Source organism: Schistocerca gregaria, chromosome X (assembly GCF_023897955.1).
Source record: "Schistocerca gregaria isolate iqSchGreg1 chromosome X, iqSchGreg1.2, whole genome shotgun sequence".
Classification (NCBI taxonomy): domain Eukaryota; kingdom Metazoa; phylum Arthropoda; class Insecta; order Orthoptera; family Acrididae; genus Schistocerca; species Schistocerca gregaria.
Window position 1 is genome coordinate 153,235,158 of NC_064931.1, and position 20,966 is coordinate 153,256,123.

General features: G+C 44.1%; 1 protein-coding gene across 1 annotated transcript in view; it reads left to right on the plus strand.

Moving 5' to 3' along the window:
• Positions 1–20,966, plus strand: part of LOC126299413 (uncharacterized) — a 376,709-nt gene that overhangs the window by 264,554 nt on the left and 91,189 nt on the right. Inside the window, exon 4 of the mRNA XM_049991307.1 lies at positions 13,496–13,615. Coding sequence (XP_049847264.1) covers positions 13,496–13,615 — 120 coding nt within the window. The remainder of the gene's footprint in view (positions 1–13,495; positions 13,616–20,966) is intronic.

The following is a 20,966-nucleotide window of genomic DNA, read 5'->3' on the forward strand; positions in this document are numbered from 1 at the left end:
ACTCGTCATACGTCTCGGTCACCTCTTGTTCACATTTACGATACTTTGAACAGTGGACGTTACATTTCAGATGTGTTACGATCCGTGGCTCTACCCTCCATTCGATCCCTGCGAAACCCTAGATTTCAGCAGGATAATGCACGACCGCATGTTACAGTTCCTGTACGGTCCTTCCTGGATAGAAGAATTGTTCGACTGCTGCCTTGGCCAGCACAATCTCTAGATCTCTCACCGACTGAAAACGTCTGGTCAATGGTGGCCATGCAAGTGGCTCGTCACTACTCTCGATGAACTGTGGTGTCGTGTTGAAGCTGCATGGGCATCTGTACCTGTACGCGCTATCCAAACTCTGTTCGACTCAATACCCAGGCGTAGCAAGGCCGTTATTACGGCCAGAAGTGGTTGTTCTGTGTACTGATTCCTCAAGATCTATGCACCCAGATCGCGTGAAAATGTAATGACATGTCAGTTCTAGTATATTTGTCCAATGAATACCCGTTTATCGTCTGCATTTTTTCTTCGTATGGCAATTTTAATGGCCAGTAGTGTATTACGTATTTTTCGCAATTGTTGGTAGATTTTATAAATGATAGTGTAACATAAGTTTTCTTACTAATTTTTGATCTTTAACTACTTCCAGTACTTCTCTTTGACTGTCTGAATGTTTGAAGTAAGAGCGTCACTCCAAAATAAATGCACACTGTTTTTGTAAAAATACAGTTTTCATTCTGCATGTGTAAAAGTTTTACAGTGTGTAGATACATCCTTCCCGCTTGTTTCCAAACTTAGTTCAACCAGTTCCCGTGAGTGGCGCCGTCACAGCATGTCTTCAAGATGGTTGCTTCACTTGACGTTCGTCAGAAGCAACGTGCTGTCATACAATTCCTGTGCTGTGAAAACGGGACAGTGGGAAACAACCACAAGAGGTTGAAAAATGTGTATGGAAAAGATGCTGTCGCTCGCAGTACAGTTAGTCGGTGGGCAAGCAGGTTACTTGATGAAAGCGGGCACAGCAATATTCAGGATTGTTCTCGCAGCGGTTAGGCCTCGTACTGCACACACTCCAGACAATGTGCAGAGGGTTAACGAATTGGTGACTGCTGACAGACGCATCACAGTGAACAAATTGTCACGCTAAGTTGGGATAAGGGAAGGAAGTATTTGCAGAATACTGGAAGTGTTGGCGTTATAAAAGGTTTGTGCCAGGTGGGTTCCCAGGATGTTGACAGTGGCTCACAAAGACACAAGAAAAACGGTATGCAGCGAACTTTTGGAAAAGTACGAGAATTTTGGAGATGAATTTCTTGGAAGAATTGCGACAGGTGATGAAACATGGCTCCATCATTTTTCACCAGAGATGAAGAGGCAATCAATGGAGTGGCATCATGCAAATTCACCTAAGAAAAAAACATTCAAAACCACACCTTCTGCTGGAAAAGTTATGGCTACGGCGTTTTTCGATTTCGAAGGACTCTTGCTTGTGTACAACATTCCCAGTGGAACCACCATAAATTCTGATGCATATGTGAGGACATTAAGAAAACTTCAAGCTCGACTGAGTCGTTTTCGACCATCTCGGCAAAAGCAGGATGTTTTGCTATTGCACGGCCACATGTCAGTCAAAAACCCATGGAAGCGATCACAAAACTCGGATGGACAACACTGAAACACCCGCCTTACAGTCCTGACCTGGCTCCATGTGACTATCGTCTCTTTGGGAAACTGAAAGACTCTCTTCGTGGAACAAGGTTTGAAGATGATAACTCCCTTGTGCACGCTGCCAAACAGTAGCTCCAACAGATTGGACCAGAATTTTACCGTGCAGGTATACAGGCGCTGGTTCCAAGATGGCGTAAGGCAGTTGAGAGGGATGGAAATTATGTGGAGAAATGAAAATATTGTTCCTAAAAGATGTATCTCCACACTGTAGAACTTTCAGACATGTAGAATAAAACATTTATTTTACAAAAATAGTGTGCATTTCTTTTGGAGTGACGCTCGTATAAAGATATATTTGTAGAGTGGACAGTTTGATGCTGCTAAATTTCAGTGTCTGACAAATAAGTGAAAGACCGAGAAGATGTGGAGGAAACAAAATATAGCCACACGCGTTGAGAGGGTATGTGATGTTGTTTCAGTGACTGCAATATCGAGTCACATTTACAAATAACTTAGTAGTACGAGCCACTTAAACCAATATGACTTTGCAAACCCTCTGGTCTGTATGCATGCATTCATTCGGTTCGGAATGGTGTCATAATGTTGTCATATTCTCTATTGAGGTATGTTGGCCCGCAACTGTTGTAAATAGTCCTTGACAGTTTGTATACTGGCACTGGGACGGAATTGGGACAGATATGGTCCCACAAAAGCTCTGATCATGGGAGGTCATCGGATCTCACTGGCCACAGGAGTACATCAGCATCCATCACACATAGTTCATAGACACACGTGCCATGTGTGAAGCAGCATTGTCCTGTTGAAAAATGGCTCCGTGAGACAGTCGCACGAGAGGTAACACGCGGACGAAGGATGCCCGTGGCTGACCATTGTGCCGAGTTCCCTCAATCACGGCCAGCCGTGATGAACACAATACGACGCCATTCATCAGCTTTTCCTGTATCCCGGCACGGCACGACTCCAAATGCAGCCATGTGTGTTGTGGTATTAACGGCAGCCTGCGCATCGGTTTGCTGCTTCTTCGCCCCGACCAATGGTACATAATGACATAGAACGTTGCAGGTACTCTATGTGAAGCGGTTACGATCTTCTCTTGTGGTGGCCAGACGTAGAATCTTGACAACGAGTATGGCTGTCCTCACGTTCCAATGTATGGGTCTGAGCACTATGGGACTTAACATCTGAGGTCATCAGTCCCTTAGAACTTAGAACTATTTAAGCCTAACTAACCTAAGGACAGGACACAAATCCATGCCCGAGGCAGGATTCGAACCTGCGACCGTAGCGGTTGCGCGGTTCCAGACTAAAACGTCTAGAACCCCTCGGCCACAGACGCCGGCTCGTTCCAATGTAGTCTAACAACATTAGTCCACTGTCACATCGCAATGGTCGAGCAGTTAGCTCATGAGCCCACGCGAATAGTAAACAGTTGTGAAAACACACTTGACCTCTTAGCAACAACCAATCCTGAGTTAATAACGAGCATCATAACCGATATAGGGATTAGTGAACACAGGGTTGTTGTAGCGAGACTGAACATTGTAATCCCCAAATCATACAAAAATAAGCGAAAAATATACCTGTTCAAAAAAGCAGATAAAAATTCACTTGACGCCTTCCTGAGAGACAATCTCCACTCATTCAAAATTAATAATATAAGTGTAAACCAGATGTGGCTTAAATTCATGCCAAGTGGAACCACTATAAATTCTGATGCATATGTGACGACGCTGAAGAAACTTCATGCTCGACTGAGTCATGTTCGACCAAATCGGCAAAACAGGATGTTTTGCTGTTGCACGACAATGCACGGCCACATGTCAGTCAAAAACCCATGGAAGCTATCACAAAACTCGGATGGACAACACTGAAACACCCGCCTTACAGTCCTGACCTGGCTCCATGTGACTATCATCTCTTTGCGAAACTGAAAGACACTCTTCATGGAATAAGGTTTGAAGATGCCGACTCGCTTGTAAACGCTTCCATACAGTGGCTCCAACATGTTGGTCCAGAATTTTACGATGCAGGTATACAGGCGCTGGTTCCAAGACGGCGTAAGGCACTTGAGAGAGATGGAAATTATGTGGAGAAATGAAAATATTGTTCCTAAAGGATGTATCTACACACTGTACAAGTTTCAAACACGTAGAATAAAAGATCGATTAAAAAAAATTGTGCATTTCTTCTGGAGTTACCCTCGTAAGTATAGGTGGCACAAAGAAATACGACTGCACTGGTGGTGGTGTGGGGATGGAAGTGTGAATAGAATAACAAGATTTCCGACGTGAAGAAATAGAAATACCACACCAGTTGCGTTAAAATACGATTTTTACCGCAACTGGTGTGCTATTTCTTCACATCGGCATTCTTCAAAAACAGTTGCTGAAAATGATGAACAAAAATCTAAATGACAGGATTAGTGGGTGGAGATGTGTGAGGGGGAAATGCCGACGTAATCGGCGAACGCTGCTTCCGACAGAACTTCCAATGTTTAACTTCACCACACAATTTTGATACTGTGGCTGCTAGGTCACCGGTGTTGGCAGAAATGAAAAAAAAAAAAGCAGGGAAGTCGACATGAAGAGTTCCGAACAAATCCGATATTTGATGAAACTAAACGACGGACCCATCGGACATCTTTTATTGTGCCACTTACATGCATTTACCATTGTTAGCAGAGTGGTTATCGCCAAACGTGAACGTGCATCGTTTTTCTTTCAGTTCTTGGTCTAAGGGGATAAGCAGGCTGCTAGTAATATTTAAATATGCGGCTCTGATACTGGCAGTATATTTACAATATGCAACCAAAACCTCTACATGCCGGTATTTCGATATTTTTTTCGTCGGTATGTCTATGTATTTATACTTTTTTCCCTATATCGAGAGCAGATAATGATATTTTTTAAATATCGATATATAGTATTTTTATGTCGTCTCATTATCTCTGTAGAGCTGTCCCATCAGAAGCAAGGAGGGGATTGTGATTGTTGGCCGGTATACTCGTTCTATAACACAGAATGCACATATAGGTTAACTGGGTTCTTTATTCATAAGAATGGAAAGTTATCTTAACTCAAGATGGTCGTTGTGGCACGAGGTATTCTGTATAATCCCCGTTAGCCTCACTACTGGTGAAGCACAAAGTGCATACGTCAAGAGCTATGAGCACTTTTTCATCTCCGCTACATAACTCTTCTAATGAACAAATGCACATAACTTTTAAGGTATGCATTTTAGAGCACAGGTTTACTGGACTTTTTTTCTTCTTCTGGTCCATACTGTCACTTCCCAAAATATGGAACGCAAAGAGATTGCAGTAGAAGAGATTTGTTTCACAGTATCGAAGATGAAAAATTGCTCCTAGCTCATAAGATATGCATTTTCGACGCTATGTTTACTGAGACGTTTTTGCTTCTGTTATTGTGTACTTTCAACTGTATGCTTTTACGCCATTAATTGTAATACACCCTGTATACACAGCCTTGCAAAAAAGGGAACGGGAGGAGGAAACTGCATGAAACTTCACGGTTGAGTGCATGTCTAATGGTATCGCTGTGATTATTAAGGAATCGAGTCAAATTTACAAAGAACTTGGCAGTATGAACCCAATTGTCAGTACGAAGTAGCACCCGCTATGGCCTAGATTCTTGTACTGATTCGATTGAGAAGGGTGTCATAAAGCACCTGAGTCCCTTCATGAGGCAAGCTGGCCCACATCTATTATAACTGGTCCTCGATATCGGAAGTGAGACAGAATTGACGTCCGAGCTGGTCCCACACGTGTTCTATTGGGGCCAAATGTGGGGATTTTGCTGGTCGTGAGAGTACCTTTACCTCACGCAGGCAGTTCAGAGAGATACATGCAATTTGTGTACAGTCGTGGTACTGTTGAAAAATGACATCGCGACAGTGTCGAACGAAAGGACATAACAGAATATCTGCTGTACGGCGGTTCCGCCAGAGCTCCCTCAGTCGCTACCAGCCGTGACCTCAAGCCCCCCATGGCTGCCGACTCCAGGAGGAACACCGATGTGCTTCTTCGAAACAGAATCGAATCTCTCCCCAGGCCTCCGACACTCTCGTCAATGATGGTCATCATAGCTAGTGCAGTGGTGTTGTGGTGTCACCGCCAGACACCACACTTGCTAGGTGGTAGCCTTTAAATCGGCCGCGGTCCGTTAAGCCGTCGGCACACGGACCGTGCTGTCGAATGTAAACGTTGAGCGTGCCAAGTTCGACGTGCTGCTGGACGCTCAGGAATGATGCGACTTGTGCATATGGTACGTGGGACCAACGTGGTATACGCGATCGCAACGCACTCCAGCGGCAGTTGAGGGATGTTTCTAGTTCGTAAATCACACTGTTTACTCAACGGGCGCGCGTAAAATTCCCACGTTAGCTCTATTAAAACGCACATTTCCTCCATCGTCCACGAAACAGAAAGTACCGTGTCCAATCAGTAAGGAAAGAGACATATAAAAGTTCCATTACACACAGTGCGGTACCCATTTGGAATACTTCTCCGCATAAGATAAACATTATTTCATCATTCCAAAATTTTATTAAAACCCAAAGGTCACTCTTACTTAATCACTGTTCCTAACCAATAGCAAAACTTTGCAACATGTGAATTACGAAGCCCAAAAGGAAAATGAGCAAAATATGTTTATAGAAGTAGCGCAAGCTGTCCTGTAGATTAAGCCAATCGAACAAAGACACCCCTCAAAAAAGGTGAATTTATATTTACATAACATCATAGTATATACTTATATTAAACTAATAATAAAGTATCAGAACCTAATAAAATCGCAAATGTTAGGAAATAAAATTTAGGAGTGTCAAGACGCGAATCTCCGCCCCAGCCATAAAGTATACGAGACAATGACGCTACTCATTACGCTAATCCAACGACACACAGACTTATGTCGCAAGCAATCAAAGTATGTTACCCGTTGCAGAAAACATCGTAGATATGTTACTAATTGAAATTTAATTATAACAAATTGTACTATGAACAATGCGTTTTGGGTGGATCTTCCGTGTGTCAGTGCCTTCAAATAGCCTACTCTCATAAGACGCAAGTTACAATAATTCTTTTGCCATGAATATGATGTTTCTCGTTATTTTATTAGGAGGAGGAGATTAGTGTTTAACGTCCCGTCGACAACGAGGTCATTAGAGACGGAGCGCAAGCTCGGGCGAGGGAAGGATGGGGAAGGAAATCGGCAGTGCCCTTTCAAAGGAACCATCCCAGCATTTGCCTGAAGCGATTTAGGGAAATCACGGAAAACCTAAATCAGGATGGCCGGAGACGGGATTGAACCGTCGTCCTCCAGCATGCGAGTCCAGTGTGCTAACCACTGCGCCACCTCGTTCGGTTTATTTTATTAGTACGAATCACACAGTTGACAACGGGTTTTCCAATGATTCTGAATTTGCTGGTGCTCAGAAACGACATATATACATATAAGCTTGAAATGAATGGCAATATGGCGCCTCACAACTCTATACTGAAGGGAGACGGCGTGCGTGTGACGTAGGTGGCGTTGTGCCATCTCATTGGTCAACGCTCAGACGCACGCTCAGAATATCTGACATGCCAGATATTGCTCTGCACGTTCGGAAAGACTCCCGAACGTGCTATTCCACGCTATGACGTCAGAAACTCGGCACGCTCAACGTTCGGATGCACGGTCCGTGTGCCGACGGCTTTAGTAAATGTCGGACCCGCGTGTCGCGACTATCAGTGATTGCAGACCGAGCGCCGCCACACGGCAGGTCTAGTCTAGAGAGACTCCCTAGCACTCGCCCCAGTTGTACAGCCTACTTTCCTAGCGATGGTTCACTGTCTACATACTCTCTCATTTGCAGAGACGACAGTTTAGCATAGTCTTCAGCTACGTCATTTGCTACGACCTAGCAAGGCGCCATATTCAGTTACTATTGATATTGCGAATCGTGTACCGTCAAGAGCGACGTTCATCACTAATGGATTAAAGTTAAGTATCAAACTAATTACGTCCGCTTTCTGAATTCTCATTCCGTGTCATGTTCCAGACCTCACGTCAGTATAGTTCCTCCCTCCTCTCGCCAGCCTGCGTGAGCTAAAACGCGTGCATTTCGGCCCCCATTCGTAACACGGTGTTGGCTCTTCTGCTAACACAAAAGGTGTGGTAGCTGAAAATAGCAGAACGAAAGCCGAAGTTCTAAATTTCACGGCTAAGAAATCCTTCACACAGGAGAATTGTACAAACGTACTGTCATTTGAACATCGGGCAGACTCCCGTACGGACGACGTAGTAATAAGTATACCTGGCGTGGAGAAACAACTTAAAGATTTGAAAGGAAATAAATCACTAGTCCGGATGGAATCCCAGTTCGGCTTTACAAAGAGTACTTCACGTCATCGGCCCCTTACCAAGCTTGCATTTACCGCCAATTTCTCGCTCAGCACAAAGTGCCAAGCGACTGGAAAAAAGCGCAGGTGACCACAGTACGTAAGAAAGGTAAAGGAACAGACTCGTAAAATTACAGACCAATATACCTAAATTCTGTTTGCTGCAGACTCTTTGAACATATTCTCAGTTCTCATATAATTAATTTTCTTGAGACTGAGGAGCTTATGGCCACGAATCAGCATGGTTGTAGAAAGGATCGATCGTGCAAAACTGAACTTGCCCTCTTCTCACGTGATATACTGAAAACTATGGATAAAGGGAAACAGGTAGATTCCATATTTCTAGATTTCCGGCAAACATTTGACACGGTGCCCCATTTCAGGCTGTTAATGAAGGTATGAGCATATGGAATTAGTTCACAGACATGTGAGGGGCTCGAGACTTCTTAAATAATAGAACCCGATATGTTGTCCTCCATGGCGAGCGTTCTGCGGAGTCGAGTACCATCAGGAGTGCCCCAGGGAAGTCTGTTAGGACCGCTGCTGTTCTCTATACACATAAATAAATTCGCGGACACATGGGCAGAAATCTGCGGTTGTTTGCTGATGACGCTGTGATGTACGGTAAGGTGTCGAAGTTGAGTAACTGTATGAAGATACAAGACGACTAAAACAAAATTTCTAGTTGGTGTGACGAATGGTAGCTAGCCCTAAATGTGGAAAAATGTAAGTTAATGCGGATGAGTAGTAAGATCAAACCTATAATGTTCGAATATAGTATTACTAACTTCCTGCTTGATACAGTCAAGTCGTTTAAATACCTGGGTGTAACGTTGCAAAACGATATGTGGTGGAACGAGCATGTGAGGATTGTGGTAGGGAAGGTGAATGGTCGACTACGGTTTATTGGGAGAATTTTAGGGAACAGTGGTTCACCTCTAAAGGAGACCGCATATAGGACGCTGGTGCGACCTATTCGTGAGTAATGCTCCAGTGTTTGGGATCCGTACCAGGTCGGATTGAAGGAAGACATCGAAGCAGTTCAGGGGTGGGATGCCAGATTTGTTAGCGGTATGTTCGAACACACGTAAGTGTAACGGAGATGCTTCGGGAACTAAAATGGGAATCCCAGGAGGGAAGGCGATGTTCTTTTCGGGAAACACTATTGAGACAATTTAGATAATCGGCATTTTAAGCTGACTGCCAAACGATTCTACTGCCGCCAACATACAGTGCGCGTAAGGACCACGAAGATGGCCGGCCGGAGTGGCCGAGCGGTTCTAGGCGCTACACTCTGGAACCGCGCGACCGCTACAGTCGCAGGTTCGAATCCTGCCTCGGGCATGGATGTGTGTGATGTCCTTAGGTTAGTCAGGTTTAAGTAGTTCTAAGTTCTAGGGCACTGATGACCTCAGCAGTTAAGTCCCATAGTGCTCAGAGCCATTTGAACCACGAAGATGTGTTGTTGTGGTCTTCAGTCCAGAGACTGGTTTGGTGCTACTCTCCATGCTACTCTATCCTATACAAGCTTATCCATCTCCAAGTACCTACTGCATCCTACATCCTTCTGAATCTGCTTAGTGTATTCATCTCTTGGTATCCCTCTACGATTTTTACCCTCCACGCTGCCCTTCAATACTGAATGGGCGATCCCTTGATGCCTTAGAACATGTCCTACCAACCGATCCCTTCTTCTGGTCAAGTTGTGCCACAAACTTCTATTCTCCCCAATTCTCTTCAGTTCCACCTCATTAGTTACGTGATACCACGAAGTTAAGATATGAGAAATTATGGCTCATACGGAGGCATACAGACAGTCGTTTTTACCTCGCTCTGTTTGCGAGAAGACCAGGAAAGGATATGGCAGTTAGTTGTACAGAGTACACTCCGCCACGCACCGTACGGTGGCTTCCGGAGTATCTGTTTGGATGTAGATGTAGTGCGGAAAAGCGATTCGCCGCTGAACACAGTTCGGTGCAGTCCACGCTTCCTCGTCAGGACACCACCCAAAAGGCAGCCGTTTGTGTCATGATGTTAGCGGAACGATTTGAAGTGGAATGATCACATAAAATTAATTGTTGATAAGGTGGTGCCAGGTTGAGATTCATTGGGAGAGTCCTTAGAAAGTGTAGTCCATCAACAAAGGAGGTGGCTTACAAAACACTCGTTCGATCTATACTTGAGAATATGCTCATCAATGTGGGATCCGTAACAGGTCGGGATGACAGAGGAGATAGAGAAGATCCAGAGAAGAGCAGCGCGTTTCGTCACAGGGTTATTTGGTAATCGTGATAGCGTTACGGAGGTGTTTAGCAAACTCAAGTGGCAGACTCTGCAAGAGAGGCGCTTTGCATCGCGGTGTAACTTGCTGTTCAGGTTTCGCGAGGGTGCGTTTCTGGATGAAGTATCGAATATATTGCTTCCCCCTACTTATACCTCCCGAGGAGATCACGAATGTAAAATTAGAGAGATTCGAGGGCGCAGGGAGGCTTTCCGGCAGTCGTTCTTTCAGCGAACCATACGCATCTGGAACAGGAAAGGGAGGTAATGACAGTGACAGGTAAAGTGCCCTCCGCCACACACCGTTGGGTGGTTTGCGGAGTATAAATGTAGATGTAGAACGTCAGCCTACACATGGGCCTGTTAATGAATAGTCCGGCTGCTGCTCGTCTCCGACTAATAGTAAGGGATGACAGAACGTTCCAAGGAGTCCATTACTTGCTCTAGGCTGGCAGGCACAGAAATGAAGAAGTCACAACGTACGTGGTGCACAATACGGTGACCCTTGTGGTGGTCAGACATGCTCTGCCTGAAACTTCACGAAGACAATTCCTGACTTCAGTTTCCTATGCATTCAAACATCGAGCCAATGTCAAAACAGAACGCCCCCACAAATCTGGATACTAAACCATTCAACTAACTGGCCAAATGGAGACACACAATATCGTCTCTTCCAAGTCTCTTCAAGTCCAGATGACGCTGTCTCACACGAGTAGACAGCATCTCCGTGCCCTTCACAGTGATCAGTCAACGTCTGACACTGTTCAAGCCAGTTTTATGCACTAATAAACCTGGGAAGACCACTAAATACGAACAACACTAACGCACCCTTGTCCCCGTTTTACCTGTTACAGTGATTTGCCAGTCTAACCATTTACATCGCCGCCGATGGTGTGTACGTCTACGAGTTACATTGACATTTTCTGGATGTTTCACATTCTGTCATGCAGTTTATACTGTGAACAGTATCTACACTACTGGCCATTAAAATTGCTACACCACGAAGATGACGTGCTACAGACGCGAAATTTAACCGACTGGAAGAAGATGCTGTGATATGGAAACGATTAGCTTTTCAGAACATTCACACAAGGGCGGCGCCGGTGGCGACACCTTCAACGTTCTGACATGAGGAAAGTTTCCAACCGATTTCTCATACACAAACAGCAATTGACCGGCGTTCCCTGGCGAAACGTTGTTGTGATGCCTCGTGTAAGGAGGAGAAATGCGTACCATCACGTTTCTGACTTTGACAAAAGTCGGATTGTAGCCTATCACGATTGCGGTTTATCGTATCGCGACATTGCTGCTGGCGTTGCTCAAGATCCAATGACTGTTAGGAGAAAATGGATTCGGTGGATTCAGGAGGGTAATACGGAATGCCGTGCTGGATCCCAACGGCTCGTATCACTAGCAGTCGAGATGACAGGCATCTTATCCGCATGGCTGTAACGGATAGTGCAGCCACGTCTCGAACCTTGACTCAGCAGATGGGGACGTTCGCAAGACAGCAGCCATCTGCACGAACAGTTCGACGTCGTTTGTAGCAGCATGGACTATCAGCTCGGAGACCACGGCTGCGGTTACCGTTGACACTGCATCACAGACAGGAGCGCCTGCGATGGTGTACTCAACGACGAACCTGCGTGAACGAATGGCGAAACGTCATTTTTTCGGATGAATCCAGGTTCTGTTTACAGCATTATGATGGTCGCATCCGTGTTTGGCGACATCGCGGTGAACGCACATTGGAAGCGTGTATTCGTCATCTTCATACTGGCGTATCACCCGACGTGATGGTATAGGGTGCCATTGGTTACAAGTCTCTGTCACCTCTTGTTCGCATTGACTTTGAACAGTGGACGTTACATTTCAGATGTGATACGACCCGTGGCTGTACCCCCCATTCGATCCCTGCGAAACCCTACATTTCAGCAGTATAATGCACGACTGCATGTTGCAGGTCCTGTACGGGCCTTTCTGGATACAGAAAATGTTCCACTGCTTCCCTGGCCAGCACATTCTCCAGATCTCTCACCAACTGAAAACGTCTGGTGAATGGTGGCCGAGCAACTGGCTCGTCACAATACGCCAGTCACTACTCTTGATGAACTGTGGTATCGTGATGAAGCTACATGGGCAGCTGTATCTGTACAAGCCATCCAAGCTCTGTTTGATTCAATGCCCAGACGTATCTAGGCCGTTATTACGGCCAGAGATGGTTGTTCTGTGTACTGATTTCTCAGGATCTATGTAACCAAAAGAATGGTTTAAATGGCTCTGAGCACTATGGGGCTTAACATCTATGGTCATCAGTCCCCTAGAACTTAGAACTACTTAAACCTAACTAACCTAAGGACATCACACAACACCCAGTAATCACGAGGCAGAGAAAATCCCTGACCCCGCCGGGAATCGAACCCGGGGATCCGGGCGCGGGAAGCGAGATCTATGCACCCAAATTGCGTGTAAATGTAATCGCATGTCAAGTCTAGTATAATATATTTGTCCAATTAACACCCGTTTATCATCTGCATTTCTTCTTGGTGTAGCAATTTTAATGTCCAGTAGTGTATCTTACCACATTTGAGGTACTCTGGAAATTACCGTTACACCTGTCCATTTGTTCCTTTAAGAGCGACGTGTTGGTTCCTGTGTTCAAGGAATTCCTTAGTCCAGTCATAAATCTGAACCAATACTCTGTAAGCTCATATTTTTTGACTAAACAATTTACGGTAGTGTATCAAATGCTTTCGTGAATACAAGCAACATGGCATCAACAAGGGTACCAATGTCTTCGGTGGTCTAGATCTCGTTGACGGAATAGATAGAGCTTTTATTTTCGATCAGTTTTTCCGTCCGCTCTGTACATTCGTTTTTGGTGGGGACCTATATCGCCACCCAACCGGTACAGCCCTGCTACGGGACCATCTGCCACGGAATCTTCTGCATGTGCTCATCTATACGTGGGAACGGCTACTCGCGACCACTCAACTGCTGCCTTGCTCGCGTACCCTGGTGACAAGCCTTTTGACTTCACGTAGTAATCTTGACTCCGACACGCGTGTAGGAAATAAAAATAAATGAAATGCAGTTAGTAGGAGAGTACAGCTTATGGAGTGTCACATGTTGCAGGCGGCGGCGTGGGCCCCCCGCGCCTTCCCGCGGTTGTCGGACTCCGAGGCGGACGCCAGCTTCAGCTGCGCCGGCCGCTCGCCGGACCGCCTCTACGCAGACCTGCGGTCGCGCTGCCAGGTCAGTCTTTCCCTCACGCTACCAGCCTACTGCCACTTCTTCTGTCTTAATGTTTTTCCGTCACTATAACACTGAAAAGCCTATTTCCAAAATGACTATTCTCCAAGAAATGAAAATTTTCAGGTAAGAGTAATTTTAAGTAATCTGCTTAATTTTTACCAGAATGAGATTTTCACTCTGTAGTGGAGTGTTTCCTGATGTGAACTTCCTGGAAGATTAAAACTGTGTGCCGGACCGAGACTCGAACTCGGGACCTATTGCCTTTCGCGGGCAAGTGCTTCGCAGGAGAGCTTCTGTAAAATTTGGAAGGTAGGAGATGAGGTACTGGCAGAAGTAAAGCTGTGAGGACGGGGCGTGAGTCGTGCTTGGGTAGCTCTGGTGGTAGAACTTTTGCTTGAGGGGAATAGGACGTCAAACGGGCCGACTTGGAGCAGGAGAGTCACCACAGGACATTTTAATTTCCACTGTCTATACTTTTACAACTAAATTCATAAAACTTTGTCACCATGACCAGGAAGGATTGAGGACACTCACTCATCGCAGTGGAAGTTCAAAAACGTAGCAAAATACCTTTTTTACATGTGAAATTTCATCATTTTTTCACTTATTACTCGCTGCATTTGTTGCTATAGGTACACTTTTCTTGCTAAGATTCTTCGATGGATTTTTCATAGCATACAAACGGTAGTTACAGGTGTATGAAACTATAGAATTTTCCAAATCTATTAAAAAACTGTGGAAAAATTGAGATAATTAACTCTAAAACTAGAATTTTTTCTAAACATGAAGATTAAAATGCAACAGTTCATTCATTTTCATAAATTAAATTTCTTCTAGAGTTTCATACACCTGTAACTATGGTTTGTATCCTGTGCAAAAGTCATCCAAGAATCTCTCTTACTTAGGAAGAAAACTCTACCTATAGCAACAAATGCAGCCATTAGTAAGTCAAAAACTGATGAAACTTCACATATAAAAACAGGTATTTTGCTACGTTTTTGAGCTTCCACTGCTATGAGTATGAATCCTGAATCCTGGTCATGCTGTTAAAGTTTTATCAATTTATTTGTGAAAGTATGGACAGTGAAAATTAAAATGTCCTGTGGTGCCTCTCCTGCTCCAAGTCGGCCCGTTTGACGCCTTACAACCATTAATTTTTGTTTCTGTAACACAGTTTATGGTACATGGCTCCACTTTAATACTCTAAATACGCACATAAGAGAATAAAGGAAACCTGCGACTAAGAAAAAGGTGTTTTGGAGCAAAGTTACTTTGCAGCAAAATCACTGTTTTTTATCTTTATCGTAACTGAAAGAAGTGTTATTCTTCTATTTTTAAAGTAAAAAATCAAGTACCAAATTACATAATCTAAAGCACCATTTAAATTACTGTATTTAGGAAAAAAATATTTACACTACCGGTCAAAAGTTTTCGATCGTCCATTATAAAAACTATATACTTTCTTGTAGCCCGCCCGGTTGGCCGTGCGGTCTAACGCACGGGTTTCCGGGTGTGAAAGAGCGCCTGGTCCCCGGCACGAATCCGCCCGGCGGATTTGTGTCGAGGTCCGGTGAACCGGACGGTCTGTGGATGGTTTTTAGGCGGTTTTCCATCTGCCTCGGCGAATGCGGGCTGGTTCCCCTTATTCTGCCTCAGTTATACTAAGTGCCGCGCTGGATTAGCCGAGCGGTCTGGGCACTGCAGTCACGGCCTGTGTGGCTGGTCCCGGCGGAGGTTCAAGTTACACCACGTTTCCGGGGGGGGGGGGGGGGGGGGTCCAAAGGGGACCGAACTGCACACTAACCCTGGGTAGTGGGCTGCGGTAGCCGTCTTGCGGTTGTAAACCACTGCGGCTCAGGCGGGGACGGAGCCTCTCCGTCTTTTCTAGGCCCCCGATTAACATACGTACAATACAATATACTTTCTTTTGTACAAATTAAATAGACCAACAAAATAAATATTGTCTCTGTGTCTGAGTACAATAAAATATGGTTTAGATTACAGCCTCTTCAAAGTACCCATTTTTCACCCTAGTACAGCAGCACTAGCTCCTGGCATTCTGGAGATAATATTTTGTAATGTTTTTGCAATTATTGCAACCCAAAAGGTCTGTAAATTATTCTACAATTATTCTACAAGTTCTTAACATTAGACAACCTCGGTTTTTTTAGCTTTCTGCCAAGTTCATTTCATAAGAGTTCAATGAGAATTATTCCAGGAGACTGACGTGACCACATCATATTTTTTAGCTAGCCATATTTATCTTTATTGACATGCCCTTGCACAGTTTAGGAGCATGTTTGGTATTATTGTCCTGCGGCAGAACAAATCCACGACCAATAAGTTTCTTGCCAGACGGAACTGCATATTTAATCATTATCTTTTGATATCCTTTCTTTAAGTTCCATTAATTCTCACTAGATCACCGACTTTATTACCAGCATACCATGACCAATCCTCCACCTTGCTTCGTCTTTGTCACTCTTCGTACGTTCTCCACGAACAAATATTCGACGATGGTTTTCAAATATTCAGTCTTAGATTTATCCGTGAATAATTTATTTATTTATTTATTTATTTATTTATTTATTTAACCTGGCAAGATTAGGGCCATCAGGCCCTCTCTTACATCTAACCAGGCATTCTACTTATTTTACAGTCATATGTTTCAGTAGGCATGTTAAACTACATCTAATACAAAAAGTGAGATAAACAATTAGAAAGGTACACCTCGAAAAATGCATTATTGAAGAGAAAGATTTAAGATAGGAGTGCTGGCACCAGGGAGTATGAGGGAGACTCATGGTGAAGGGAGGAGAAGAATAGAGAGACATGATGAAACATAATTAAGGAAAATATAAAGGAAAAGGAGACTGCGTGGCTAATAGAGATAGGCATCTCAGCAGCAAGATACGAGACGCTAGCTTTGCTATTTGACAGATGAGAGGATTGGCCTTGCACATTAATTTTGTGGAGAATTTTATGCGGATGATAGTAGGAAATGCTTCAACTTCTTCTTAAAAGCCACAGGAGATTGAATTTTCCTCAAGGTAAGAGGCAGTTTGTTCCAGAGGCGGACAGCGGCAACTGAGAAGGAGTTTGCAAAAGTTTTTGTTTTGTGAGTGGGCACAGTTAGGATACCAGATAAGAGTGACCTCGTGTTTCGATTATGATGGCATGACAGGTTTTTAATCTCTGAAGCTAGGTACTGGGGTGCTTGCGCGATGAGGAGTCGGTGAAGTAGACATAGAGTGTGGTAGTCACGCAGTTTGTCTGGCCGCAGCCACCCTAGCTCGGAGTATGAAGCACTAACATGATCATATCGGCGAATGTTGCAGGTGTAACGCACACAGGCATTCATGGTTAGCTCTAGCCGTCTTTTGTTTTCACTACTCATGCCTTGTTGAATCACATCACAATAGTGGAGGTTCGGTAGAACGAGTGCTTGCACGAGCTGGCGTTTCAAGTCCTGTGGGAATATGTTCCGAAACTTTTTGAGAGCATAGAGACAAGCAGACGTCTTTCGGCACACTGCGACTGTATTCTCCGCCCAGTTGAGATGCTCGTCCAAAGTTACACCCAAGTTCTTCACTGTTTTCTGATATGGTATTGGAGTACCTTCGAGCAGAATAGGAGGTAGCCGTTGGCGGAAATCTGAAGTTATTAATTTCTGATGGGCTATTAAGATTACTTGCGTCTTTTTTGCATTTAATTTAAGCCCCAGATTTTTCGCCCATGTCACTACTGAAGACAGATCATCATTCATCAGAGCGATTGCAGTGTTTACGTCTTCAGGTCTGACGCTTAGGTAGAGCTGGAGGTCGTCGGCATAGAAATGATGTTTACAGGAGGACAAAACCGACGAAATATCGTTGACATATAAAGAAAACAAAAGTGGTGCTAAGACTGATCCTTGTGGCACTCCCGAAGAAACATGTTTCCAGGAAGATTTTTCATTTGCGCAGACAACACATTGCTGTCTGTCTTTTAAGTAGCTTTCAAACCATCTCATTGCACTATCAGAGAAATTAAGCTGTTGCATTTTTCTGAGTAATATGTCAAAGTTAACAGTGTCAAAAGCTTTGCTGAAGTCCAGTAGCGTCAATATTGTTGCCTTTCGATTGTCGATGGCATATTTCAGGTCATCAGTTACTTTAATTAGAGCAGTGTTTGTGCTGTGATGTTTACGGAAACCAGATTGAAATTTGTCATATAGACTGAATTCATGCAAGTGTTCAGTGATTTGGTCATGAACAATATATTCCAGTGCTTTGGAAACAGCAGGCAGTATGCTAATTGGTCGGTAATCACTAGGCAGTTGCGGGTTTTCGACCTTAGGGATGGGTCGAATTATGCTTCTTTTCCATGCAGTGGGGTATATTCCGTTCACGAGGGAAAAATTAAATATGTCAGTTAAGACAGGTACTAAGATATCGGCAACATTCTTAATCATGGCTATACCGATACTGTCGTTGCCTATTGCATTAGAAGAGATTCTCATTATTGCTTTTCTTGCCGTATTTGTTGTTACATGTTTTAGATGGAAGGTATCGTTGTTAGTTATCCTGTTTGGAGATTCTTGTGGACGGTAATTATCAGCCGTGCTGGTATTCAGAGGTGCAGAGAAGAATTCATTTAATTCGTTAGCTGACACATGAAAAGTAGTTTCCGATTTTGCCTTTCCGACCCCCAAGCTACGGAGATTCTTCCATAGAGTCGTGGGTGTCAGATCGCTGCATACAAGGGAGCGAGCGTGCCTGATTTTGGCATTGCGAATGCATTGTTTCACTCTGTTCCGTAGCTTTCTATATTCTTCAAAACGTTCGGGTTTCGGATCTGCCTTGAAACGCCTGTGGGCAGCATCCCTATTAGTCATCATTTGACGTAATTCAGCTGTCAGCCATGGAGCAGGAGATTTTCTTACACGGACTGTGCGCACAGGTGCATGTTTGTCATAGAGGGCAGTGAGTTTATCACCAAGTTCATTAATTTTGCCGTCGATTGTAGGTTCTCTGATTATTTGATGCCATGAGATTTCTGAGCAATCGGCTGTTAGAGCGTCAAGGTCAATACGTTTCATGTTCCTACAAGTTATGTAACGCGATTTGATCCTTGGGGGCTGCACAGAGTAGGCCAGGAATATTACATCATGTGCTGAGAGGCCAGGGGCCGATGACTGACCAACATCTCTTACTTTGTCAGTCTGTTTCGTTGCTATCACGTCTATAAGAGTATGACTGTGCGCCGTATGGTGTGTAGGTTGCAATGGAAGAATGTTCATGCTATTGCAACTAAACAATCTTCTTAGGTTTATTGCGGAGGGAGTGTCTCTTAGCAGGTCTATGTTCAAGTCACCCATTACGATGACATGTTCGTATTGACACTGAAGTGAATGTAATTCCGACTGGAAGGAACTCATTGAGCTTATTTTTGGCGGCTTGTACACGACGCCAGTCAAGAATTTCCGACTTTGTATATTTATTTCAATGAACATGAATTCAGCCTCTTTTTCTTCAGCAGGATTTGACGAACATAAGACTTTCGCTTTGAGATCTGTTCGTATATATGCGCCGACCCCGCCACCTCGCTTTTTTGATCTGTCTGCCCTAAGAAATGTGTACCCTGGGAGATGAATAGATGCAGAGGATATGTGTGGTTTCAACCACGTTTCGGATAAGAGGATTACGTGGTAGTTTAGTTGGTGGAAGAGGAAGCTAAGTTCTTCGTAATGCGCAGGTAAAGACTGAATGTTGCAGTGAGCTGCTAAAACCTCGGACGCTTCCGCTGAGCAGCCTGGAGTAGGGTGGCAGACTGGTTTGTCCCTTTGTTAGGCACTACCTGCCGCGAGGGGCACTGACCGGTGTTTCCGCCAAGTGACATATTACAGGGGTGTCCGAGATTTTGCGCGCCCTGTTTGTGACTCCGCGAGAGCCGAAAGAAAAGCGACTGCAAGAGATTTCCTGAGGTTGCGGGAGTATAGAAAATGGATTAGTGGTATTCAGTGCAGGGAGAATATGACCAAAATGGTGACAGCTGTGTGTCACTGAGTATCCTATGTCGTAAGAGGAAAAATGTAATTAGAGTATTTGAAACAGCTTAGGGTGGAAATAAGGGAAAGAGGAGTGATTTAAGAGGCCGATGCTGCCAGCAGAGAGAAGTAAGCTTAATATTTAATAGAGTATCGTAGGAAGCTAGAATTAAATTGAAATTTGCTAAAGTGATACTGATAGTGATTTTTGTTATGAACAATTTAAACCGAAGAGATGGTTGACTAATGAACTAAAGGAGAGACTAATAATTGCAATAGAACTATTACAGAATGGAAGAGAATAAACTGAGAAAATGAAAAAGTATTAGCAGTAACTAAAACTAAGCAATGGCTACAGCTAAAGACACAAAAAAATAGTAAAAAGTTAATACAGTTACAAAAACAATTAGTTGAAGGTTCAAATAATTAAAAAGTTAATACAGTTACAAGAACAATTAGTTGAAGGTACAAATAATTAAAAAGTTAATACAATTACAAGACTATATCTGAGTATAGGACTGTTAAGATTTGCAAATGGTGTTAAGTTTGACTTTTGGCTCGAGTAGGTTCACTTAATACTATTTAGTTCTGTCATATTTGTGACTGTCTTCTTTCCAGCTGCAGTCTTAATGATTACTCTGCCATCCAGAGTCCACACATTCTGAAGACCGAAATGGGATATGGCACTGTTTAAAATCTTTAGCCGCTCGTGTGTCAGATCTTCCCTTATTGTAATCCCTGTCCTTGCTAACTTCTTCTTCTGGGTAAAGATCTCAGCCCTTTTTCGGTACGACACAAATTTAATTATTATTGGACGAGGTTTGGTAGCACCTGGTAGTTTTCGTCCCACCCGGTGGCTCCTGTCAATGTCTGCCTTGGTCACTTCGACGCCTAATTTTTCACGCGCAACCTGTATAAGCAGGTTGTCCGTGTCTTCTTCTTTAGTTTCTGCTACTCCAAACAGTCGTAGACTATTTCGCCTTTGGTACTGTTCTAGCTCGTCTGTGGCGGCAGATAGTTTCACTTCCAACTCTCGTGCCTTTTTCTCGTATTCAGACACAGACTTTTTTAGTGCTGTAATTTCGGCAGTATTGGCCTCAACAGTTTCACGCATTTTGGCCAATACTGCTGCCGTTACAGTATCTGATATGGTGCCTGCTATCAGATCGAGATTGTTTTTATCGCGAAGCGCAGCGTTTACCTCAGAGCGAACCAGCTCCGCTATACCGGGAGCCGCGGCCGCACCTTCCGCCAGGAGCAGGCCCGCCGCACATGCTGCTTCCCCGCTGCTGGACGCGCTGCTGTTGATTCTTCTGTTTACCA